Source organism: Thermobia domestica, chromosome 9 (assembly GCF_964235325.1).
Source record: "Thermobia domestica chromosome 9, izTheDome1.hap1.1, whole genome shotgun sequence".
NCBI classification, from domain to species: domain Eukaryota; kingdom Metazoa; phylum Arthropoda; class Insecta; order Zygentoma; family Lepismatidae; genus Thermobia; species Thermobia domestica.
In genome coordinates, this window is record NC_137462.1 from 77,701,303 (window position 1) to 77,728,234 (window position 26,932).

Genomic DNA, 26,932 nt, shown 5'->3' on the forward strand with positions numbered 1-26,932 from the left:
AGACGCAATAAATTATCATTATTGGCGAAAGTGATACAAATTCGCATGAAATAAGTACTCGAAAAATGTGAAAAAAAAAAGAAAAAGTATGTAAGTTGCTTATAGGTAGTTAGCCTTTGTGGTTCAATTGATAGTTTTGTATGCAGAAAGCAACACCGCAGATGAGTACAAAAACACGTAGTATGTTGAAACTTGAATATATTTTTTTCTTTTTATTACTCTGGTTGTCTTTCGAAAATATGTAGATGATGAATCTGAGAATCGTAAATCGTTCATATATTCTACAGGAAAAGAAAGTAAAACGATTTTAGGGGCCGCGGTGGCTCAGTGGTAGAGCGTTCACCTCTGGTGCTTGGGGTCCCGGGTTCGATCCCAGCCCCCGCCAAGTGAACTTTGTGGTGGACAAACACCGTGTGCGTGGATTTTCTCGGGGTTCTCCCGTTTCCTCCCACTTTCTTCATTCATCACTCATCATCACCGTCTCCTTTAGCCTAACCGGCATAATCGTGGGATGTAAAACTCAAAGATTTCATTTCATTTCATTTTTAAAACGATTTTAGCAGAAAACATTCATGTTGAGCGAAGAACGGCAAAACAAAACAACTCACAACTTTCAGCTTACAAGATGTTTACAACTTCATTGCTATATTAGTATATCAAATTATCTGTCCACTTCTTTTACCTAGCCTACATAAGTTTTGATACACGTGTCAGTAGATTATACGCACAAACTAGTGTGAGACTGGATATACTCTATACATAGATTTATTGGCTATATTCCAGTGTATAAGCAATAGGTACAGGGTATTGAAAATGTCCGACGCATCTGGTCTCATACACGCACGTAAACGCGTTGGCCAGTCATCAATGGTAGCACGCACTGCTTCCAAAGAAAATGGCTACTGCTCGCACAGGGGTTCGTCTCAGGGTCGCAATATCAAGTCGCCTCGATCTGATCTTGACCTCCAATTTGGATCACAGATCATAGTCCAAGCGGTTGAGGTCGGACTGCCAGCCGTTTGTTCATCCGCCATGATATATTAGAGAACAAGTCTGGGTCGATTTTGAATCCTGGAAAACCCAGTGGGTACTGACAAAAGAGGGTATAAGACAGGTTCAACTACTATGTCAGGATATCATATTGGTAATTCACAGCACGTTTTACTCCAGTTTTGCAGATGTTGCGTACGTTGCATTCTGGAAGCAATCAAAGCTGCTTTCTTGAACAACGTTATACACAGCTAGTCATTTTGGGCGTTCAAGAACTCAATGGTAAAGATATTTTCGTTTAATAATAAGATGCTGTGGTATAAATAACGGTTATTAACCTATAATCACCGAAGAAATGGATTACTGTGTTCTGATGCTGATCTGCTCTGTGGACGTAGTTTATTTTTTTTCCTATGACACTTCGCTTCTACACCGGATTTCATTGCAGCTGGGTGCGCATGGCTTGTGGAGTCCTTATAGTGCGTGGACAATCCATGACAGTGGACGACGCCTGCTGGCATCTCTATATGGTCCTGTAGACAAACACATGAGTAATTCTGGGTGACTTTATGCAGATCCATCAGGTTATCCTATTCTCGAAGTTAAAAATGATCTTAAACCACCATTGAATGAACTGTAATGTTTCTTTCAATGTGTGCTTTAAATCTAAGATTTCTCTTTGTATGAACGTCTCCTAAATGTTTTGAAAGGCTGGATATAGCAGGATCACTATATTTTATTATTATTATTATTATTTTATTATTTTTTAGATTTGCTTGTGTGCCTCTTAATCCTTATTGTTCCCTGTATTTCTGGCTTGAGATTCACACGATGTGGTAGATATCAGGGGTATTAAAGTCTCATGTGAATCTGAAGGAAGCAATGTTTATGACCCAAGGAATATAACAGTAAGGATAACTTCGTAAAAAAAATAATAATAGCATATAAAACCTTTCAAGGGACTTACAAGAAACTAAACAAAATTAAACACACGTCTGGATAAATCCAAATTTCCCATTGAAAGAAACACCTTTGAATCATTCTACGTACGAACAAAGCATGCTTAGTTGAACATAAAGGTAATCTGGATAAAGCATGGGAACCCTTTATCAAAAATCTTAGAAAATAAATAGTTGCAAAAGGCGAGAATGAATAGACTATTACATTAAGTAATTTCCTCTAAATGACAATGGTTGCAGATCCCTTAAGTCCTGACTCCTAAAGATTATAACATCCATTGCCAATTGTTTTTAAGATTTTGACATGTTTGGAGAAGAATGATAAGCTTGTACAAACTAATGATATATCCTTTTATTTTTCTAGCAAGCTGAGATAATTATGCTTCGGGCTGAAAATCCTCATGCAGTAGAATACATCCCTGATTGACCTAAAATCATTGTTTTGTGCGGTGTCATTTCAGAAAGTGTCAACTTACTGGAAGGCGTTTCCTCTGGAATTGTTAAAGACCGTGCTTACCAAGAGATTTATCAGAGCTTCTAGGAAGAATCATTCCTGTACTTAGTACTATTTATATTAATGGTATGAGGTTTATGTCAAAGAAAGGGGTCTTGATATTTTTTTAAGAACAAGAAAATAACAGGCGGAATTTGTGATTGATATACAAGTACATACCTTGGCTATTTTTCGACGTAATCACCATAAAGCTCGAGACATTTCTGGTAGCGTGCTACAAGCTCCTGTATACTATGTAAAATATCTGCCGTAGTGAGAGTCTGTCAACACGCACAAGTTTGTGATAACCTGGGTTGTCAGTCACCATTCAATTCACTGTTTTCGCAGACGCTTCTGGAAACTCTTTTGGCGAGTTTAGTTACTGTGAACCGGCGATTGTATCACACTTTCTCGTTATTACGTACTATCAGATCATCCGTCTGAACACTAGTCCTTCTGCTATGCTTATCATCGTCATAAGCATTTGAACGCCTTTTCCGAAACACACTGCACCATTGCCTAACCTTCATTCATTACTGTCAGTTCGTAAATCGCACAGAAATTCCAACGGATGTTAGCTCGCATTCTGTTCTTTGGCGTTCAGAAATTGTATGGCATCTCACTTCACATTTGGCGCGATTTTGTATTATGGCAGCCATTTCACCTTACTGGTACTCACATATTGTCGCATGAGAACAAGAGGAACGTAACTCCAATTTCTTAGGTTTACAGGCGAGAGGACAAAAACATTATTTTCTTAGAAAGATGTTTTTAATAATATGGTAATTGAGCTACATTACAACAGATGATCGACAAGGAAAACAGATGGCGTTACGTTCCATTTACACCAAGTGGGGCTTTCAAAATTATGTCCAAACATGAAGAAAAAGAAAACAGCATTTTTTTGGAGTTACGTTCCTCTGGTTCTTATGCGACGATATACGCTACTGCATTTGGACGATTTTATCTGTTACAAGCACAGAATTCTAAGGCATGTTCAACTTTATCAGTATTGTCATTTTTTTTTATTTTATTATTATTTTTTTTTTTTTTACATACGCCTCGTACAATTCGTATGCAAAAGCTAGATTAGATTTGACGCGTTAGTCATTAAATGACTAATCGACATCTGTAAAATGGGTAAAACTTTGGTTTATTATTTTTCTTGATGATACATCTTTGCGTCGTGTATGTACAGACCTCCTTGCTTGATCATCAGTTCTCACTGGATATTAAAGAATGTAGGTTCGCAGTTATATATATAATTCATTGTCTTATACTCTCCAGACAGATAGATTACTATCATATCCTCAGAAAAGTAACTACTTTTCTTCTTCTTTCTTGCTCTGTTTGAGTCAAATTTTGCCATGAATTATAACACTTTCCAATCCAGCTTCTGACAAGGAAGTTTTTTTGTAGCTAAATAAAGTGAATCAGAAAAAAAACCCTGCTAGAAACAACTTTACTAAGCTGCATCCTTATTGTACTATCCTACTCACAGGTAGCCCCAGAAATTGTGTAAAAGGTAGGTGGAAAAGCAACAAAATGTGTACATGACCTATCTGTATGTGCGAGTAATGAAGGGAAATTACAAGAAGTGCCAGCTCCTAAACCCATTCAACATGAAGTTGCAAGTTTATGAACGAAACTAACACAACGAATGTCGACCACCGACTGTTCCAGAAACATTCTCTGACATGTCAACAGAATCATTACTGGAAATGTTTCACAATAAACACACATCCTTCAACAGAATATCGATACATCTTCACTGCGACGTGAAACAAGCAATTATCTCACATCACGTATCATACTTCACTGGAAATACGAGTGAGCCAACGACGACTCGCGGAACTTGTCTGGTGCCGCCTTTTCTCAATGGCTACGGAAATAGTGTTGCCGCGTCACTTTTCATATGAAATACCTGAAATTCTCTCAAATTTCATCGGAACAGATCAGATATTTAGGCAATGAAGTGATTTCGAGGAAAAGGGGAGGGGAGTCAATCTGCGAGTGAGACATGCATTATTCTGATTCTCTAGTGATACGACAGGAAGTTCATGTGGTACCGATTTCACGTTAATCACTAGGTCCACATCTCATATAGCCTCGCTGCTGAACGGGACGCTAAAATCAACTCAACTCCTTAGTATTACGAAGTATGACAGCGCAACACGGAAGTTTGTGTGACTGGAAGCACTCTCTTGAAGAAGACCACCTTTCTATAAAGGTAGCCAAGAAAGTTCTGTCGCTTTTTGTGGAGGTGTGTGTTTCATTAGCCCTCACACCGTAAGTTGAATGAGAATGGAGATAAGGCGAAGGTCAGTTGTTGGTGTGGGTATATCCAACATACTACCTGGTTGTGGCAGTTCTGTTACACCGTGAACTTGTGTAAGGACAGAGTGGACATGGGATCTCCACAGAGCGTCATAAGGGCATGTATGCTGTATGAGTTCAAACTGGGGTCAACCGCCGCTGCAGCGAGGCGGAAGATATGCCAGGTCTTTGGTGAGGGTGTCGTGACTGTGCAGCGGTGGTTTAGCAAGTTTAAGGACGGTGATGAAACACTCGAAGACGCACCACGTGCCGGAAGGCAAACACATGTACAAAATGAAGATCTTCAGGCAGCAATTGAGGCGCAGACACCTGTGTTTCTTTGCTGTCTCGCCTGAGGAAAAAGCCAGTTCTGGACAGGGTGCTACAAGTGATGGGAAGTGGATCCTGTAGGAAGTTCCACGACATCATCATGATTGGTTAGCATCCCATGAACTGGTTCGAAAACAGACGCAACTAGCACTGCACCAGAAGATCCTCCCTGTGTGTTTGGTGGACTGCTCGCGGCATCGTGTATCAGGAACTACTACCAGCTGGTCAGAACATCAATGCAACTGTGTACTGTCAGTAGTTGAGCTATGTTCAAGAAAAACTCAAAACTCTGGATCGCAAAGGGGGTCCTCCTGTTACGGGAGAACGGTAAGCCCCACGTGGCTAGGATGACCCGGGACACCATTCTACGCCTTGGATGAAAAACATTATTGCATCCGCCACACTCCCCGGACATTGCACTGTCCGATTATCACCTGTTCCATTCCTTGGATAATCACCTTAGAGGACGCCAGTTCAAATCCCTAGTAGAGGTGCAAAATGCACTTGATACCTTCTTCGCTTCACGGCTCACCAAGTTCTACCGCGATGGAATCCTTGGCATTCCTGAACGTTGGCAGAAGGTCGTGGATGGTGATGTGGTCTACTTTTGATCTTCCAGGTACGTCTTAGGTGACATATCGATGTTCGAAGTTAGTGGATGTAAGCGTGACAGAACTTTCTTGGTTACCTTTATAAAAAAAACAATTTCAAATTGTGGTGTCACTTTCAAGATATTTCATTGTACATACAGATAATGCGAAAGAATGGCACAGGTATGCAATTCAGCAATAGATCACAGCGTGTTCACAGTAATTCAGTCAGATCTGAGAGGATGGACGTTGAAACTCTGCCCAAAGGGAAATTGAATCCGTAATCAGAGTTGTTTCATTCTACATGAAGGAAGCGTAAATATTTTCTGACTGATTCGTGTTTGGACAAAGTTACTATGATCTAACTCCCAAATTATTGTGAATGTTGTCGCTTCCTAAAAGCTGCATGGAAAATACAGAGGAAATATCGTGCTATCTGCTAGTGATTGCACTCCTTTACACTTTATTCTTTTAATAGGACTTAGAATGATTTTGATTAAGCATTTCTTTCGTTGATTCATTGGAGCTTAACGTCCATTTTCAATATTTGTGATACACGAGACGGGGAAATATCTAAAACTATAGACTGTATGCACGTATAAAAATTTGCAAAGTTATGGTTATCTTTTGTATAAGGCTGCCGTCTTTTTTAGTGTTAGTTATTCTATTGTAGGAAAACTTGTTTTTAATTCTACAGAAGTTTGGAAGAAACAGTGTGCAGAGCTATATGCTTCAATCATTATTATAAATGGAAATATTTGAGATGTTAGATAAAGGGCCTATCTGCTTGCAATGTTGTGAACAGACTTTGGGGAAGATGGGTGAAATTCAGCTCAAATGTACAAGAGACTATGTGGATTTTATATTCCAAAAGCAAATTGTCCTATAATGGATTGAACATAGTCAAAAAGCAGGAAAGATTAACATTAAAGTCAATGGAAAATCTATGAAAAGAGATGAAGTCCAGTATCTCATAAACTATAATAAGGAGATGACCAATTGAAAGCTTATTGCAAAGACATAATGAAGAACTTAAAAACGATGTATAGCAAGTAAGGTAAATATGGATGGAACATTGTTAAAAGTCGTTGTTTGAGTAAAATCAATAATAATGATAAAATATATGCATCTTCTATGAATTACCCAAGGCGACCCACGCGGATGTTACGTGCTTGAAATACCTCACACATCTGGATAAGGAATCTCCAGACTCGATTTAGCACGCAACGTGACTTTTGATCTGATCACGTGGCACAGTCTAGTCCTTATGGAAAACCGGATTTTCCACGGTATGTTAACGTTAAGGACTCAAATGAAATGGTAACTACATCCTAAAGATTGTAAGCAGCAGTACCGTCCAAGACCGGACTGAAAAGAAATTTTCGACACTTCAAAAGGCAGAAATAATTGATAAGTAAATAGCTATTAATGTAATTTGATCACTACAGAAAAAAAAAAAAGAATGCTTCCCTATTCGTTATAATAAACACGATTGAATCAACCCCTATAGGCCGCAAAATTGGATTTTAGAGTAAAGCTGAAATCTTCGCTTAACACATAGGCTTTTAAGAAGTAAACTTTTACTAGCAACAACAGTAAAACACGTAAAGGAAGATATAAGCACCATTTAAACCACTGTACGGAGTTGGTATGTAAAATGTCACAGTCAAAAACTGCACACCAATGGTAGTTAGTATATAAGTAATGTGTTCTTCGCGGGGGTGGAAAAAAGTATATACAAGCCATGGTGACTGCACATACAGAAGGTTGTTCGGTTTATATCGACCGAATTTTAAGATTCACCACGTGAGAAGCCTCGCCATCATCGGTAGTATTCTATTGGACTTTCAGCACTGTAGACTAGACTCAGTGAATTTTCCCACCCACTAATCGGTGGATCTCTTGTGGCATTGAGGATGTTACTTTCCTTGGAGCCCTCTTTTTCTGGTGCTTTTCGTGGGTGACTGTTTCTCCACGGGTTCCTGGTTTGCATAACGGGCTACAATAGCTTTCGCAGTAGTCCGAGTGCTAATCTATTCTCCAAACATTGTTTGACTACTCGTATCTAGGGAAAATGAACATGGGAGAGGGCCATAACACACCATATCGGTAACACTTTAATTTAGGCACCACTTGACGACACTCACCTCCAATAACTTCACATACACTACTGCTCACGAGTCACGACACTAGACATGTCATTTCCCAGCAGAGTTTCTAAATCGGTCCAATAAAAACCGAACCACCTTCTGTAGCGCTATTCATCGAACTCCATCCAGAACTCTTTCCGTTTTATGACGAAAACTATTCCTTTGTGTAAGCACAACCACTAAAAGTTGAAGTCGCTAATAACGCAGCAAGAGATGATCTTTTGTGCAGGTTGAAAATACCAGAATCTGCAAAATAGAATACCAGTTTTTGCGGAGAACAAAATACGCATTCAATAATAATGGTGAAAATGATATACAGACTTATGTGATACCCCATAGAGCAACAGGCATCTACTACAGCGGAAGTTTAAAAAATCATTTACTACTTTTATAACCTTAGAGTATCTTGAATATATATATATATTGCGAAATCTTCTGTCAAATACTTCACACACTCGTACATTATTAGCAAGTTTTTACTTTCAAAGGTATAAATGAAGTTCTGCAGAGGCACCAACTTGGGCCGCGGTGAGTCAGGGTACAGCATTTCACCTCTGGTGCGTGAGATCCCTGGTTTTATGATCCCGGGCTCCGTCAAGTGAATTTTGTGGTAGACAACGGGGTTCTCCCGCTGCTTATTCTACTATATCATCTATCTCAACACTACTGTCTCCCTCAGTCTCGGTGCATAATCTTGGGACGTTAAACAAAACTAAAGCCTGTCTCAGACGGGACTGAAGTAAGGCTGCGGTTCACGATCTAAAACTCACGACCTTATTTAACGATCGTGTGAGAGGTAACTTGCCCTTAGTTTAGATTGAAATTTTCTACTGTCTTTATTTGGATCCTGACTTGGAAGAAATAGAAGCAGTTTCTATTTTCTTCTGGACTTCCATACAAATACCAATCAGAAAAGAGTAGCGCCTGACGATATTCAACTTTGTTTCTCGCTGTAATTTGAAAACAATATTGCTTGGACAAGAGAAGCATTAATTATATTAATAGAGTCATATCAAAAATATGATTTTTTGTATAACATGAGGCACGATTTGTATTGTTTTAAAAAAACTGCAAGAATAAAGATCTTAGAGAAGGTATGCTGTAAGGTCCGTTACATAGTCAAGCGGAGCTCCGCGGTCCGCCCTCCGCGTGTGTGCTTACACAGTCATCCGTAGCTACGCGTCACGTGATTATATACAGGATTCTTTTCAGTCAGTGTTGCGAGTCAACATGAAAAGATCGAAACGACAATAGTAGCATCTTAATATTTCTGTAAAAAGAGAAAACGAAGAACACAGAAAAATAAATGTCTCACGATTCATCCCTTAGTTTCTCAAGGAAGTCTGAAGGGAGCTTTTGTGACTGTGTATATAGATTTGCGAGAAGACGAGAAGTACTTCAATAATTTCCGTACGTCAATTCAGTCTTTCGATGACCTAATTAAAAAAATCCATCGAAATTATAAAAATGTAGTTTAAATAGGATCCATATGCACGCTCTTAAAATACAGCACTTTCCTTTAAAAAAATGCAATGTTTTTTAACAAATGAAAATAACGAATGTTTGTACATTTGGTTAGAACTTCACATCTAATCACTTTTCATCCAATCAACTATTTAATAATAGAGATAAATTATTTGCCTCAATTTATCTTTTTTCATTGTGCATACCTTCATTTTTACAAAAAACTTTTACATATCCCGTTCATGCCTGTTCACAAATGTCACGCTCTTTGTATTCCTCACAAGAGGGATTCCATTAACATGGTGTTAATTTAACCTCCATGATAATTGAAAATGAAACTGAAATCTGTTGAAAGAAAGACGAAAAATTACAATAGTCACATATTGTTAACAGTGATACACTAGAGGCACCACATGTACAGTTCCAATTAAGCAAAGACATAGCTAAATTAAAAATAACACTAAAAAAATATGAAAATAGTATTATAGAACAGTATAAAATATTTAGCGACTCTATCAAAAATAAGAAAAGAAATCTGGATCAATTTTTATTTTGCTTTTCCTACCACGGACGTTTCTTTATAGATTTTAAAGAGAAGTGGCTGCTCCGCGCGCGGAGTTCCGCTTGACTATGTAAGCACCAATTTGCTCAATGGCCCTATCCGCCTCGCGAAGCGCGGAGGCCTTCGCGTGACTATGTATGCACCCATAAGAACCAATGGAACAATCTTGCCACGCGGGACTCCGCGTGACCGTGTAACGGAACTAAGCAGTGCCCACCCGAACACTACAGATGTGAACAAATGTAATTACATCTTTTAAAAGAATAAAAATAGGTAATTTAAGTATATTGTGCAATTTGTATACCACAAAATGTAAAATTTTTAAAAAAGCGTGCAGGCTAACTTTTGGCGCACCACTCAAAATAATTGTTCAAAAATTAGAATTCCTTCACTAATTTCCTTCTTATTGTTTTCTAAATGATTTGTGCTGGGCGCCATGAAAATATCCACAAGGCATAGTTAAAATTCAAGGGCACACAAGCAATTGTTGAAAAATTATAATTTTTACTATTTGCGTATAAATCCAGCGTCCGGATGCAAGCATAAAAACTACAGCCCAAAAAAACACAAAACAACCTGCGCTAGGTCGCCACTAGAAAGCACGAGTGATATCTAAAAGAAGCTGGAAGGCCCGAGTGTTAGGGAGGGGGTGCGTCAGCGGGGGCGCTGTAATTTCGGCACCGGAAATTTTGGCACCAGTAGTTTTGACACGGTAATTTTGGCACCAAGAAACGAAGCAAGCGGAAATTTTGGCACCATTTATAATTGAAGTACAGAAAATGTGAGAAAATACTCTGAATGTAATAGATATTTAAATTCACATGCTATTAACTAGGACTGTTCCAGCGAGACGAATCAAACCAGTGACGAATGTACAGTCAGCGACAAAATTTCTTTCTCTTCTGTAAAATTTATTTGCCTATAACTTTGGAATAGGTGGACTGATTTGAAAAGTTTTCTGTAATTTAAGGAAAACTGTATCTTCTTTGAGTTGCTGAAGACTGCACTATGTTCACTGCACTGGGTTTGTATTTTACTTTCAAGTGCAAACAGTAACAGCTGATTCGAACCATTGAAATTGAAGTACAGAGAAAAAAAAAAAAAAAAGAAAATACTCTGGATATAATAGATATTTACGTTCACATGTTAATGACTAGAACTGTATCAGCACGAATAATGAAACCAGGGACGAATGTACAAACGCCAGTAAAAGATAATATTGGCAGCTTCATTAGATATTCAAAGCAAGTCAAAATTATCCCCTAATGGGTTTGTATTTTACTTTCAAGTGCAAGCAGTAACAGCTGATTCGAACCATTGAAATTGAAGTACAAAGAAAAAAAATAGAAAATACTCTGGATATAATAGATATTTACGTTCACATGTTAATGACTAGAACTGTATCAGCACGAATAATGAAACCAGGGACGAATGTACAAACACCAGTAAAAGGTAATATTGGTAGCTTCATTAGGTATTCAAAGCAAGTCAAAATGGAAATTATTGAACTCCTAACTAAGAAAACTTAAATACACACTTACGCAAGAAAAATTAACAAATCAATAAATGAATTTCAATAACACATGATTTGCAATAATATATGGTTCCCAATAATCCCAATTGTAAAACATTGCACCTTTTCTTTACATCTTTAATTGTTGTGCACAACATTAAATGAAACAGCATGCAAAAATTCTTGCATGCTCTTTGTTCCAGCATTGTAGGCCAAGCACAAATTTTGAAGTCTTTTTGCAAATGCTCATAGATCCGCTTCAATCAGTCTATCAATTCCAAAGTTATAAGCAAAATAAATTTTACAGAAAAGAAATTTTGTCGCTGACTGCACATTCGTCACTGGTTTGATTCGTCGCGCTGGAGCAGTTCTAGTTAATAACATGTAAATTTAAATATCTACTACATTCAGAGTATTTTCTCACATTTTCTGTACTTCAATTATAAATGGTGCCAAAATTTCCGCTTGCTTCGTTTCTTGGTGCCAAAATTACCGTGTCAAAACTACTGGTGCCAAAATTACCGCCTTTCGCGTCAGCGAAGGTGGGTATCCGCATAAGCGAGGGTAGTGAAAACGAATGGGTTTTGGCAATGATACGAGTTTCAATAGCATTTGTCATGGTTTCATACTAGTATCGTTCCACTTGTAAACAAAATAGAACTTCTGTACACTTGTGCAGAAATTCATCGCCGGTGGAAAACAGTTTCTATACAGGAATCTTTCATATGAAATCACTTATTTTATCCGTCGTAAAGCACTTGTTATAATTTTACACTAGTAATTCTACACTTATAAACATAAAATTCAAATGTAGTGCGCCAAAACTAAACCAGAAACAAAAACAATGAAAGTTAATTGTCATCAGTGTTGTGTGGCCTTCGTGCAATTTTAGGGAACAGTTGTCCGGGTGTAGTGCATGAGAGGAGCTCCCGGCGCGGTATAAGTATACTTTATGGGCTATGTGGGTAGTGAGCTGAGCGGATACTCAGTACCTACACTAGAAAATTGCTCTTTCTTCTATATTTTAGCTTTCCGCGCCTGATAACTGCCTTCATTTACATATTTGGACAAGTTATTTGATTTTCAGTTCTACAATCTGGTGGATACAAGGATCTACAGACCTATTTCAGCTGATACAGACTCCCTCATGTTCGTATCTCACGGCCGAATTTTCGGAGCTACTAATTTCAATAGCGTATGGAATTCTGAATAGTCCATTCTGTAGATTTTTTTTTGGTAGGAACGAGGATCTTCTGCAAGTAGTTCATTATTAACCACTGAAAATATGGTCCTTTCATGTGCATTATTGCGGCGAAGAATTCACTCCCTGGTCCAGCAGCTCATCTTTACTCTTTTTCTCTCTCGTTTTTTTGGAGGAAAGGGAGGACGGATTTTGTGTCAACAACAGAGCAGATATCGCTCCTACGGCTATTTCATTCTCTTCGCATAAACTCATATTGTGAAATAGAAAAACAATATTATTTACAATTACGACAGTTGATTGCCCTGTATGTAACACGTTCTTCTTGTTTTTCGTCTGCTTAATACAGCGATCACGAGAGGCTCTGCTGGTAAAACCTACCTAGTTCTAAAGATCGTCTGAGACCCCCACACCATCTCAGGATAAAAGAAATTGCATGGAAGTTAAGCAACACTGTCAAGTTGTAATTTGGGTTGAGGCCTTAGTTCAAATCCGTGTGAAACGGGCTTAAGAAAAGAAAATTGTTGCTGTGCCACGAAAAAGACATGTGTCTTTGTTCCATAGAATTGTGTCTGCATTATCCTCGATTATGCACATACCCACCATTGCTGATGCACCTACTACCTTCGGATGTATCCTCGCGCGGGTTCCCTGCTGGGCTGCTGCCGTAACGCGTATAGCATTCGTGCTTTATGGTGACCACCAAGTATAAGTTGGTTCGTATTTTATGCACTATATGCCATATGTCCACACACTATAATTATACCCACCCCTCCTAAAGTGAATCTGTACAAACTAATGTACTCCTCCCTTAAGAAATACTTTTTAAGGCACTAAGAGTGAATTTCCTGCCACGAGAAATCCATACTTTTTAAATGCCCCCATAAAATGAGATAGCATGCATTAGGTTAGATTAGATGAACAGAGCAGGTTATGTTGTATTTACATGTACCATAGTACGATTTTAGCAGCGCTAAGAGTCCCAAAATTTCTTGTAATGGCTTCTATTAGTAACGCTACGCTTGTAAACATAAAATACAGCTTCCCTGCACTTCGTAAAAATTAACATCTAATACAGTTAGGTGCTAGTTTATTTTGGCACAACACATTTTGGAAGATTTATAGGTAAAATTCAACATTTTGTATGAAAAGACATATTTATAAAGAACAAACTTCTGCAGTCGACAGACTTAAATACAAAGGGGATAAATTTGGAAGTGGGGGTAATATCAGGTTTAAAAAAAAGTTTACAGGAAAAATGAGTTGATCTTATGTAAGGGTAATTACTAACATAATATAACATAACCTAGCTCAGGTTAAACCGTTAAAAACACAGAAAATATACGACGAAGGTAAGAACTTTAAGCAAAGAATTCTGGACCTCCAAATCCAACAATCCTAACTTAACCTAACCTAAACCATCTAAAGATACAGAAAATATAGCAAGAAAGCAAAATATTCTGGCCCCTCAAATCCAAATATATGCCGAAAGATGACTGTATTACATTTTTCACCGGTTGAGTATTTTTGCACAGTGTACAGAAGCTGAATTTCATGTTCATAAGTGGAGCTCTGCTGGCATGAAACCATGACAAGTACTATTGAAATTCGTATCATTGCCATAACTCACTAGTTTTCTCTACCCCTGCATACTTGTACCGTCGCTAACGCGCCTGCTTCCTTCGGACACATTCCCCTGCTGTTGCGCCGGCTCACCACATTTGCCTGCCCTTAATCGGTTAGACAGCATTCGTGCTTTTTAGTTGCACCAAATACATGTTGGTTTCCGTTTTCCGCACTGTAATTTTCAAGTTATACATCCGGACGCTGTATTTATACGCAAATCGTAAAAGAATTTTAATTTCTCAACAACTACTTTTGATGGTCCCCTTTAATTTTTATCTGTCAAATGAGATAGTATCATGTCGCCCAGCGCAAATAATCTGGAAAGCAATAAGGGAACTACTGAAACAATTATAACTTTTCAATAGTTATTTCGAGTGGTGTGACAAAAGTAAAGCACGTGCAGTTACTCATTTTAACCATTTAAATGGTCTATTCTCAATGTGCACCCAATGAACTTAGTTACCCAACAAAACATAAATAAAAGTTTGCTTTTTTTCTTTCTTTTTATTACAGTATGGACGAACACTTCCTTTTTACGTTACTACATACTAATTATATGTAAAGATAAACACTACACGGTAACCATCATTTACAAGCGACAATTATTTTCAATTTCAGTCAGTAACAACCAGGGAATGGATGCACTCTGTTCTTCCGCATCACAAACTGAATCTTGCGTGCCATGTCTTCATTATAAATTGCTTTGCACTTCTCGTAATTAACTCTTCGTCGAACTTGATACGGCTTTTCATAGTATCGTGTCCTTCTGAATTGATCAAATATTTCCTCACGTCCTAGTATCCTGTTCAACAATCTGCACGCTTCCTCCACATTTCCATTTCTAACGAGAACTGTCCGAGCAATAAACAGTGCATGACGCATGATGCACAAGCAAAGAATATTATATTTCTTCTCTCGAGTTCACTCCTGCAAGGTAAATTTTAAAATATTAAATATATGTTTCAGTTTCGGAAATTCAATTTCCCTATAAAGATGTAATGTTGCACCAAAGTAGCCTAGTGTTGCAAACTAACATAATAGTTTATATTTTAAAGTGACATCAAGAAAACGAATAACGAAGCAAAAGCGTACTCTCATCAACATTACAAAACAAACAAAAATAAAAATGGATTTCTATCATTTTTCTTGTCAATAAAATGTAAATCATTCTAGATAATACAAAGTAAAATATACTAAATATTGTATGTAAGATCATGGATTAGATAATATATTGCTTAGTTGGAGATAGTGTACGAAGTCCGATTTTAGAAGCGAACAATTGAAGTCATAAATGCAATCCATCGCACACAATTGTGTGGAGTATGAAATATCGAAGTAATCGAATAGGGTATTTTCTCATTCATAATGTATTAGTATTTCAATATAGTTTTGCATGAAACTGAAACTACAATTGTCTCTTTCTTATTTGTATACGTGACGGTCTTAAGAACGGTTATTCAATTAACAGAAACTTATATTTTGTTCAAAGTTGCCTGAGAATTATTTCGATAAGTCGCTTCAAAGTATAAAATTTACGTATATACTATAATAAGGTCTAGATTAACAATACGGATTCAAATAAACATTCATTATCTTGACTTTGCCTTTTTGACAAATTCTATTTAATATCTTCAACTATCACTTTATACTTACTAACGGAGTAATTTATCTTTAGGGGACCACAAGGTTACTCGCATAAATGCAGTATTTTCTAGAAGAATCCATAAAATTTAAGAAGCAAATTACTTTCACTTTTCTCTCTCTAAACGATTTCCTAGGATATTTTGCAGTGTTGTTACCCTGCCACATCCGAAATGATTGCGTGCAGATTGATAATATGCGTCCAACCTAATGTGCCGTGGAAATGTATACGTTCTATGGTAGTATCTCCTGTTCTACTATATAGCCTATATATATATATATATATATATATATATATATATATATATATATATATATATATATATATATATATATATACGATTATTTCATCACGAAATTCAGTGTCTTAGAAATTGTTTCTTAGTGTAGGGGTTGCATTCGTGGGTACAGATTCACTTTGAGATGACTTCCTCTTACGGGTATAAATACATGTTCAGACATATACCATGAAACAGACTGTGCAAAATGATCAAACCAGCTTGTGCTAAGTGGCTGCAAAACGGGAACACTATCTAACCGAGTTGGAGCAGGAGGCACGTTGGGGGTTGCGTTCACAGGGAGCAGGCGCGTCAGCGACGGAGGGTATGCGTATACGAAAATAATGCAAACTACACTTGATATCGCATAAAATCGCATAGGTTAGGGCAGTTGTATTGGTTTCACAGTTGTATCTCTATACTTATTATCAACATCAAATATCAAAGGTGGAATTTTTTCCCATCCCAAAATTCCGTAGTTTTTTTCCCCTTTTGGCCGGGAAATGAGGGTAAAATCCACAATAACCCCCCCTCCAAAAAAAAGAAAACACCTCTAAAAACGTACTTGAAGACTAGGATTGAAGAAATAACCTTAATGTGATTATAATAAATTTATCTAATAGTGCTAGTTAGTACATGCCTAGTTTCAGAATTGACTTAAAATGTGAAATCATTACCAGAACAGAATAATATTGAAAACAATAAATGTTGGGAATCATGCACAACGATTTTTTTTTTTTTTCGCTTGTTCAAGTTCGCTATAACAGTGTTCAATTGTAATTTATTATATAAATATGAAAAGAATCTTGTTTTTTTATCGCATTACGGGGAAATGGCTAAACCGTTTGGATTGAATTTTTGGATCGGTTATCACGTGCCTCGAGCTTGGATTTTAATCATGTTACTTTGATTAAAATGCGTATTCTAAGGGGAGAGTAGAAGGTCAAAATCTATGCCAAAAATTGAGTATCTCACGATTGTGTGAAGTTAGAGAGATGAAACTTGGTTGAAAGATGAACTACCCAGTACAAACAGGTGGACTCGTATTCTGTGCTTTTGAGAATTCTCGTTTTAAATTGGGAAGGGGGCATTTTCTTTAATTTGAAAGTGATGTTGCCTGTTTTTTCTGATTGCACTTCACGTGGAAACAGTTAAACAGTTTGCAATCCATTTTCGAACATAGTTAATACCTATCTTGAGCTGGATTTTTATCATATTTGATTCAAGGCGACATCCTAGGGGAAGGGGATATAGAGGATACAAAATTGATGTAAAAAAAAAGTACAGTATGTTACGAGCTCGCCAAGTTAGGAAGATAACACTCAGTATATAAACTCATTAAAAAATATATGGGCACGTATTCCAGCGGTTTTGAAAATTTTCATTTTAAGAGGAGGGGGATTTTGTATAATTCCTTTCTTCACATTGAAAGCGATAGTGCCTCTTGTTTGTGACAGCATCACCGGGAAACGGGTTAACAATTTGAAATGAGTTTCTGAATATAGTTAATATTTACTTCCAGCTGGGATTATATCATGTAGTTCTGCTTAAAGGGCACATCCTAATAAAGAAGAGAGTTCAAAATACATGCTAAAAGTAGAATACCTTGTGGAGTTTTTATTACTACATTTTCGTTGATATACGCATCCTAAGGGGGAGATGAGGCAAAAATATTTTCCATTCTAATTCTCCCTGTGCAAACAACGGATATTTCAGCTAATCTGGAATGCGGCTTAGTAATACGACTACATTCACTTTGTTTTTTTAGTAAAGGATGATCCAATAAAACATCGCCCATTTTAGAGTTTAATAAAGAATAGAGTATTAGAGACAGATACTTATTTATTCAAAAATATAAAATGATATTAAAAACAGTTTATAATCCTGCTATTCTATTGTGTGTTGAAATTACACACCAGTTGCAATAGAATTATTGTAAATAACACCCACCTTCTTCTTGATCAACTATAGCGCTTTCATTGGAGGGACAGGAAAAGTCTGGGTCATCGTTTCCACTCACCTCTCCTGCTGTTTTCAGTCGTCGTTCTGGTTTGGCCAGGAGCTCTTCGCGATTACTGAATGAAGTCGAAATGTGTTTCAGAAATAACAGCTCTTTGCTTTCCGCTTAAAGTTTGCTTTTCCACGCAGTGAAAATGCTCCTGATCAGTAGACTATTTTGCATTGGGTTGAGAACTTCCGAACAGGTTCACGTTGAAATGTCGAGGCTGTGCGACAATCTATTTTGTAATTCTCAGAACGTTCGGTAAGGAAGCATGGTGCAGGTGTTGGGCTTCCTAGGAAGAGTGTAAGAGCAGAACAAAGTAATGACAAACTATTCTCAATACTATTTTATTTTAGTAAACAACTTTCTATCTGTAATACTTGTTCTTTCATTCGCCTGTCAAATGTGGAAGGTTGTTTTGGGTCATCCTGTACTTGCGTATTAGTATAAAGAACGATTAGTATTAGCAGGGCCGTGCCTTGGGGGGGCGAGTGGGGCAACGGCCCCGGGCGCCGAAATAAGAGGGGCGAAAAATTCGGGAGAAAAAGGAAAAAAGATACGAAAAATTGTTTGGAATATATGTATGGGGGCGCCGTCGTATACTCTCGCCCCGGGCGCTGATTTTCCACGGCACGGCCCTGAGTATATTGATACTTGACAACGTGTTTCCATACAACACAGCTCTTCCCTTGGTACGTCCGTTCCATTTTTATTCTTTGATGTTTCTATTCTTTTTCTTCCTGTTTTTAACCTCCGTGACCAGGACTCCAAGGGAGAGTCGAAAGCTTAGAACTCTAAAAATTCAGGAATTACAGAAATCTGTAAGTAGAATAATAGAATTCCTGAGTATAATTGAATCGGTGAGTGGAAAAAGAACATTCCAAAAATAAAAGAAAACATTCCACGATAACAAGTTCTCAATTGCGATTTTTTCCCGCCAGTTTTCTTAATTCCCACAATGTCTTTCGCTGTAGGGCTACATGGTTATCACAAGTAGATGTAGATTTAATTACCTTTGCAACAGTGCAAGAATCATTGTTGTATCAGTAACGGTTCCTGAGTTATGGCTGATTTCTTGTATTTTCATTGGTGTCATTTTCGGTGCACGACGCCACCTTGGAATGTGGATATCACTGGCCCCATTAGGCATTTTTCTGAAATATCTTTAGGAATGTTCATTGCACACATGGGCCTTTCACATATATTTTTTTGAACGATATTGCTAATGGTCACCTGTCAACTTTTTCCTGATTTTGCCCGATTTAAGATGAAAAGACCCCATAACTAAATATCCATCCTCATTACGTTTTTGGAATTTTGGGAAATGAAAGGTCTTATCATACGCTACAAATCTCCCATACAAATATTTTTATATAAGCAATATTATTTCAAGTAAGCAGTTTTACTTTTCGTTTTTTTAAAATTAACTTGTTGGGGAATGTTCTTTTTCTACTCACTGATTCAATTTTGCATTGTCTCAAGTTAACAACTTCTGTTTTTCACGTTGATTACTATAGAGCATAAACAATAATAGCGAGAAGCAGCTTCTCACAATCAATTAAACGTCGCAGGAATACATTTCACCTCCATCCGTAAGTCTCTACCAAAACCGAAAGAGATAGAAATCAGCTGTAATTTCCGGTTTCAATGTTGCTCTATATAGAACAAACATGATAACAGTGAAAAGGCTTTCCTTGGAATCAAATTAGCATTCTAAGGATTGGTACAATCATCTCTCATAACTCTGTATTCAAACCGGAAGTGACAGAAATCACCAATTCCGGTGTTAACGTTGAGTGCTATAGTTAAAACTAATTTCTGCAACCAATTAAGAGTCCTAGCAAAATATTTTATATTCATTCTAATGTCTATACTAAAACCGGAAGTGATAGAAATCTATGCCACTTTCGATTTCAATATTTGAGAAAATATCACGCCGTTAGTAACACGTATTAAATATAATAAATTGACGGGTAGGCGGCGGCAGAGGAATTTCCATTGTTGAATCATTAAAAAATTCAAACTTTCACGTTATCTACACTATGACAAACCAAATTCTTTTACGTGGGGGTACACTTTGACACTCCTAGTTAAATGTAAGTGCTGTCTGACTTCCTTCCATTTCCATTCCTTTGTTGTTGTGGTCACTGTTGATTGTTCATGATTGCAGTATTAATTGGCCTCACAGGCCATAGCTAAAAGTTGGTTAAATAAATAAGTTTGTTTAATCTTGTTTTGTGTATTCCTTTACAGTTACTTTTAGTACATAATTGCTGAAGATTTACGCTAATATGGAGGCAATTATTAAGCAAGCACTGAATACTAGTGTGTTGAAACGTACTGGAAGGGGAGGTGGAGGATGCATAAATGAAGGTGAAGCTTATTTAACGGATTGTGGCACAGTATTCGTAAAACGAAACAGCAAATCCCAGGTATCTAATTTTTACTTTACCTTAAAAATTATGCGGTAAATAAAGTTTTAGAAGTTACTCATATGGCTTCCTTTTCAGTTTGAATACATTCTTCGTTTATTAGCTTTTCTCATTCTCCATATTAGTTGGCTATTTTATCTTTTTTTTTTCTTTTCTTATTAGCTTACTCCACCTTGTCTTTGGTCTCACCATCGATCACCTCGCTGCACTCCTTCTCAGGTTTTCCTTTTCGATTTTTCTCTATATGTTATCGTTACTTTTGTTCCTGTGAAGTTTTCGAACCTTTTCATAAATTAGCTAAACTACCTCAATTGTAATCTTTTTCTTGAAATTTTCCACGTGAGTAATCTGAGTATAACGTTCGTTTAATCTTCGTCAGTTCGTCTTAGTTATTTCACAGATGTACTTTCATATTTTCATTTCCATTGTTCTTGTTCTGTGTGAGTGTGTTGTCTTCAGATATGTTTGCGCCTTCTTATTATCTTCAATTTAACTGAAATCTTGTTATTTATGTCATATTTTTCCTTGCTCCACCTTCATCTACAAGCGATTCTAGATACCTGAAATGATAGTTGTACTTACCTTTGATTTCTCTTCCTGAAGAATTCAGGCCACTGTTTCAGTTCTCACTCTTGACTTGGCAGACAGCGTTAATTAACTGCATTCAGCATTCACTATATAGCCTCTTTTATTGGCTTTGTTATTGCGTTGATCACTATATTGAATAAAAATGAGGCTTAAAAGTGAGCCATGGTGCAGATCTTTCTTTCTTTCTTTCCTGTCCGACACCTCTTCTGTTTTCTTTAATTCCCTATACGTTTCTTACAGAAATAGTTCTTATTTCGGAGAAATATTCTTGTATTGAAGGCTTCTTCATATTTCTTGCTTTTCTCGTGACACTAAGAACCACATGCTTTTCCTTCTGCTTTCTGTAAAGTTCATTTTCATCCTCAGTCCAAAGATGTACAATCATGTTGCTGGTATTCCTGGTTTAGATGCCTTTAAATGCATCTGTATTGGTGGTTGAGGTGTACTATTTCATGATTAAAATCATACCACAAATCATAAAATATTGGATCACAATTTGGATAAATAACACAAAAATTAATGTTCTTTTCGTACACACTTTCATACATCAATTTAACTCCTTTATTCTTTCTTTTTGCAATTTCAATATTAGTTATATTCCTAATTCCGATTCCTTATAATTTTCATATTACTACATTGAGTAGATAATGAGAGCAACGAATAGCAGCTGAATCGTAATGGTGGTTCTATTGATGTGGCTGGTTCAACAGTTGGATCTCGAAGAACGTAATTTTCCTCCTCCAGGCTGTAACAAATTCTTTCATATGCTTAATATATACCAGAAGTTCGCTACGATAAAGGTTTAGCACAACTGAAGTAAAATACTAAAAATATTAATTGAAGATTTAATAAACATACTTTCTTCATAAGCACAACATTAAAATATATTGTAGAAATTCTTATTGTAATTGTTGATAATATGTGAAAATAAAATGAAATTCCTTCCTCCAGACTCAGAAAGAGGTGGGAGGACACATTACCATCATGTCAGCGGCCCGCCCCCTCCTCCACGAATCTTAATCCTCTGTAATATTCTAATACCTTGCCCCACTACGCTTCTTCCTTTTTCCATACATCCATAAATTTTCTTAATCTTTGCTAATTTATGACGAAACATTTTTGTTCGTTAAGCAACCAGAAAAAATGTATTTGTGCATACTGTTTCAGTTCACAACGTCACTCCTTTTACTGTGGATCTTAAGACTAGTTACTACATGTAATTTTCTCCATGCCCTATGAAAAGGAGTGAGCTTGTGCTCCGAAACATTAAACAGGAATATATTTCTCCGGATGCTTCAAGATAGAAAGATGTTTTTCTTAATTAAAATAGGCCTTCTATTGTATCTTTAAAGCATCTTTGCAATTTTTTTTTATTACTATTACAATTTATAATATTTCTCCCACATACACTTTTCATTCTTTGTTTTATTTATTATTATTATATTATTTATGATTTTTAATTATTTTTAAATTTTAATTATTAATATTTACTTATTATTGTTCGTTAATTTCTTCATTAATTTTCATTTTCCAATCTGTGTTGTCCTGTATTATACATCTTTTGTCTTCATTTATTATACTCCCTGCTTCGGAAGAAGTGTATTGTCTTTCCTCCACTTCTATTGCTCTGTTCGTTTCTTTAATGTTATTTCCCTTTACTAAACTCCACCTACTTACAGTCTGTTAAAAACTAATACGTGCTTTTACATTCAAACATGGCACCCGCCTGAAAACTTCTCAGCTTTTTATCTGTTCTTTTTATTTAATTTACATCATCATTATTCCCAGCTCGCGCCAAGTTACCTTTGTGGTGGACAAACACCGTGTGCGTGGGTTTTTTCGGGATTCTGTTTCCTTCCACTTTCTTTATTCCACCATTTCATTCATTTCTCATCATCATCGTCTCCTTCAACCTACCCAGCATAGCCGTCAGACATAAAACTTAAAAGATTTCATTTCATTTATCATTATGTTTATTCTTATTTTCTCGTAAGTAATTCATTTTCTATTTCCGCTTCGGGGTTCCATTTTTCCAGCCACATGCTCTCCTTCTACCTTGATATACTAAGAGTACTGAAAGTGAAACACTTAGCTTTCAAGCTTCAGGTCAATCTTCGTAGAGAGATTAAAGGAATGCTATTTGAAGAGTTACATTGAGTGTTAACTAAGTTTAAATGAATGAATGTTCCATGAATAGGAGGTATCATCATGAATTATACACCAGTTCATACGACACTAAATATGTTATTAGGAAAAAAAAATGAATAGGGGACTTAATTAATCTTAATTATCTTTTAATTACAAAATAAAAGTTAAGTGCATATGTAAATGGTTTAATAAACAACTGTTCAGGCTACTTCTACATGAAAATATTTCTGCTTTTCCAGGCTCGGTGTATGTTCGATGGAGAATATGAAAGCTTGAAGGCTATTTATGCAACAAACACAGTGCGAGTTCCTAAACCTATCCAAGTACTTGATAATCCAAAAGGAGGAGCTGTACTTATAATGGAATTTTTGGACATGAAAGGCTTAAATAGGTACTCGAAGCAATTAGGGGAGAACTTAGCAAGGTATAACTTGTTTAAATAACAAAGTCTGGTTAACTGTTGTCGAAAGCAGTCCTGTTAGTGGCATTAAGTTTTGTTGTAACAGTATACTTTCAATTTACAATAAGGCTGTAATGTACATTTGGAACATTTGGAGAAACGAAAGAAGACTGTCATTTCATAGAATGAATACTAAGTAATTGTTTAGTGTCAACAATACTATATGTCATACAGACATTGCTCTCGAACAGAAACTATATGGACTACTAGTGACATCGTACGTCCAACCAAGGTGTCATATGTCATGCCTTGAAGTAAGTTCTTCAAAGTTATCACGCCGAGTTCAAAATTGGCAGAATGCACACATAAACAGACATCTCTAGGTAGACGTGGAAGCACATAAAATTTTGATCTTCCTATGTTGAATCACTGTTAGGAATGCTTCGTTATTTTTTCCCTTGATGTGGCGCTGCAAAAGTGCAGTTTTTAAGGAATTTAGAAAAGTTCACACGCAAAACTAAAAGTTAGATAAATATACAAATTTTTAGTTCTTTAGAGTAGCGCAGTTTCAGTGTGTTCTTCAGTTAGTTTGCTGCCTCCTCGTGATCAAAGAGCTAAACTCACGTACTTTCTATGTGAGTGCTTCCGAGTTCAGTTTGTGGTATGAATACTAGGTCTCAAATAAAAGATAATAGTAGTTCAGATCTCAGTTTAAGCATCAGATTTCATTTTGTACCGTAAAACATTTTGCATATGACCAATTAATCTTGAATAGATCTGAATATAAAATAATTTGCAGCAACCGTGTCTACCACCACCACATTACAACGACTTCTTCTTCTTCTTCTTCTTCTTCTTCTTCTTATTATTATTATTATTATTATTATTATTATTATTATTATTATTATTATTATTATTATTATTATTATTATTATTATTATTAAATATAAAATAATAATAATAATATCTTATCTACCGTTGTCCATATTAATAGGTCCTTCCTTTGTTCCTTATAACGTGAGAAGTATGTTGGAACGGCATGTTCAGTACATACATGCCGGCTCTTTCCTTCTCTTACCAATGTCTACTAAACCAAATAACTGAACGGAAAAGTGAAGTGAACACAAAACCAATAAATCAGTAACCGGTGTAAATTTATATTCCAAGATACGTACAATCGGTAACAAACATCCTTCCCATTAAGAATAAATTTAGATGGAATTGCTGAAAGTTATCAGTTGTCGGTATCTTGTGAATTAATTTATTTTCTAATATGAGAACTAATATTAAAATCGTTTATGTATTGGCAGTAAATATACTCTTCGTTCAAATGGTTAAAATATTCTTGTTGACTGGTTAAGTGAGCCAATTCAGGAAATGGCGCGTTGATTTGATTACTTTTCTTTTTCCTTTAATTGTTATAAATTCTTTGCTGTTTATGTAAATAGATGGATTGAGGAAATAGATGTCTGTGTAAATAGATGAAAAGTAAATGAGTAAAAGTGAATGAGTAAAAGTAAATACTACTTAACAATTTTTAATGTTGTGAACATAAACCGTAAAATAAATTTACTTCAAATTTCAATGTGCTCGGAGCTTTTAGGTGCACATATTACATCTTTATATTTATATTTCTTTCTTTCAACAGATAGATGCTCACTTGTAATATTTTTCAGAAGGATGGAGTATTATCTCAGTTACAAGTCTAAGAATTGCATTTTTCAACGAGTATATGAAAAAGAAAAGTTGACATAATCTTAAAACGCCAAACGTCATCTTTATGCATTAAGGTTATATAACTTGTTAATCGGTTAATCGTAGTTAGTACATAAGTAGTAAAAACAACATATTTTTCGGGATAGCATTTTGTTCCTTTTGCATTGTAAGAAGTAGCAGAGAATTTGTTCTAAGAATATATACTGATAAAAGCAGGAAACAACCCCTTTTTTTTTTTTTTTTTTTTTTACACACACACACACACACCAGATCCTTTATAGATGATGCGAATTCTATAACACAAGCGAGATAAGAGCACCGACCTGGAGAGTGAGTGGCTGTTCTGGGAAACGGACTAAATGGCGTAGTAGTTAACGCATCGGCACGGTATGCCGGAGATGCCGGGTTCGAGTCCCTGTCTCTTTCGCTCTTTGTGTATTATACTGTTCTAAGAAATTGCTATTTTTTAAGTGTGAAACCCCTTATTTAAATAGCCGAGTAACCAGTATGCGTGTTTCCTATATAAATGGTAAGGATCTAATCCCCAATAGAGTACATGGTCAATTATAAACCCCATCTCATGTAATATGTTAAAATAAGTTTTAACATACCTTGCGTTGTTTTATTTTATTTATGACCTGTTATTTCCCTTCCTTTACACTGGAAGCATCATTTTGGGATTAGATCTCGGAAGAAAAGGTCAAGATCTGCCAAACTCCTTACTTCCTTATGTTTAAAGATACTTCTGATGTTAGACTTGAGCTGCAAAATTTTGTCTTACTATTTACACACTAAATGAATTTTTATTTATTCATTTACTGACATTATATGAAAAATTAACTGTCACTGCAAAAATGACATTTCTTCGAATTATGTCACCATTAATCAATGTAGCCAGTTCATGAAGTGAAAATTGTCGGATAACTGTTACAAAAATTACTTAACAGAAATTATGTTTTGGTCGTATTACCTATATTAATAATGTGATTCCAGCTTCTATCTGAAGAGCTTTGGTCAAAATTTAATTCTGGCATCTTAGTCCTAATAAAGCATGATTCATACGTGATGTTTTCTGTTTGCGGCGACGCTTTGTGGAGTATTTTTACTATTTGAATGGAGTGCTCGAGGCTGCCAAATCTTTCGATAAACCCGAGACAGCCCAATCTTGGTCTTTTGAGTTTCTGGTATGTTAGTTTAATCTCGTCGATACATTTCTTTTAGCTATGCCTATATATTTTTTTATTACAATTACATTCCACTAAATGTTAAAAACTTTTATTTTCTATAATACAATATATGATTGCCTGAACAAAATGAAAACATTAACATATTATGCCGTTTCATGTAATTTCATGCTGAAAAGAGACGTCAACCTCCAAACAAAAGTCTTTTTTATTGAATTTTAAATTTTAGAAGCAGAGAACTTAAATTTTAATATAATATGTGTGTGGAATTTGAGAAATGTATTGTATTTGTTTGGTCAGTTAGGCAATTTATTAGTTTCTCGTCCTATGTCTATGACTTGTAAGGGCC

At 36.2% G+C, this 26,932-nt stretch overlaps 2 protein-coding genes across 3 annotated transcripts in view; one reads left to right on the forward strand and one right to left on the reverse strand.

The window, feature by feature from the left end:
- Window positions 1-14,743: 14,743 nt before the first annotated feature.
- Window positions 14,744-15,229, reverse strand: mRpS21 (mitochondrial ribosomal protein S21). The gene has a single exon (XM_081771392.1). The coding sequence runs from the start codon at window positions 15,074-15,076 to the stop codon at window positions 14,813-14,815; it is 264 nt and encodes an 87-aa protein (XP_081627518.1). The 5' UTR covers window positions 15,077-15,229; the 3' UTR covers window positions 14,744-14,812.
- Window positions 15,230-15,412: 183 nt separating this feature from the next.
- Window positions 15,413-26,932, forward strand: part of LOC145694767 (ketosamine-3-kinase-like) — a 44,706-nt gene continuing 33,186 nt past the window's right edge. The window contains exons 1-3 of one of the 2 annotated variants that reach the window (XM_081771389.1): window positions 15,413-15,542; window positions 20,369-20,547; window positions 23,523-23,707. In XM_081771389.1, coding sequence (XP_081627515.1) covers window positions 20,407-20,547; window positions 23,523-23,707 — 326 coding nt within the window. In that variant the 5' untranslated portion in view covers window positions 15,413-15,542; window positions 20,369-20,406. The remainder of the gene's footprint in view (window positions 15,543-20,368; window positions 20,548-23,522; window positions 23,708-26,932) is intronic. The other variant, XM_081771390.1, reaches the window with a different exon arrangement.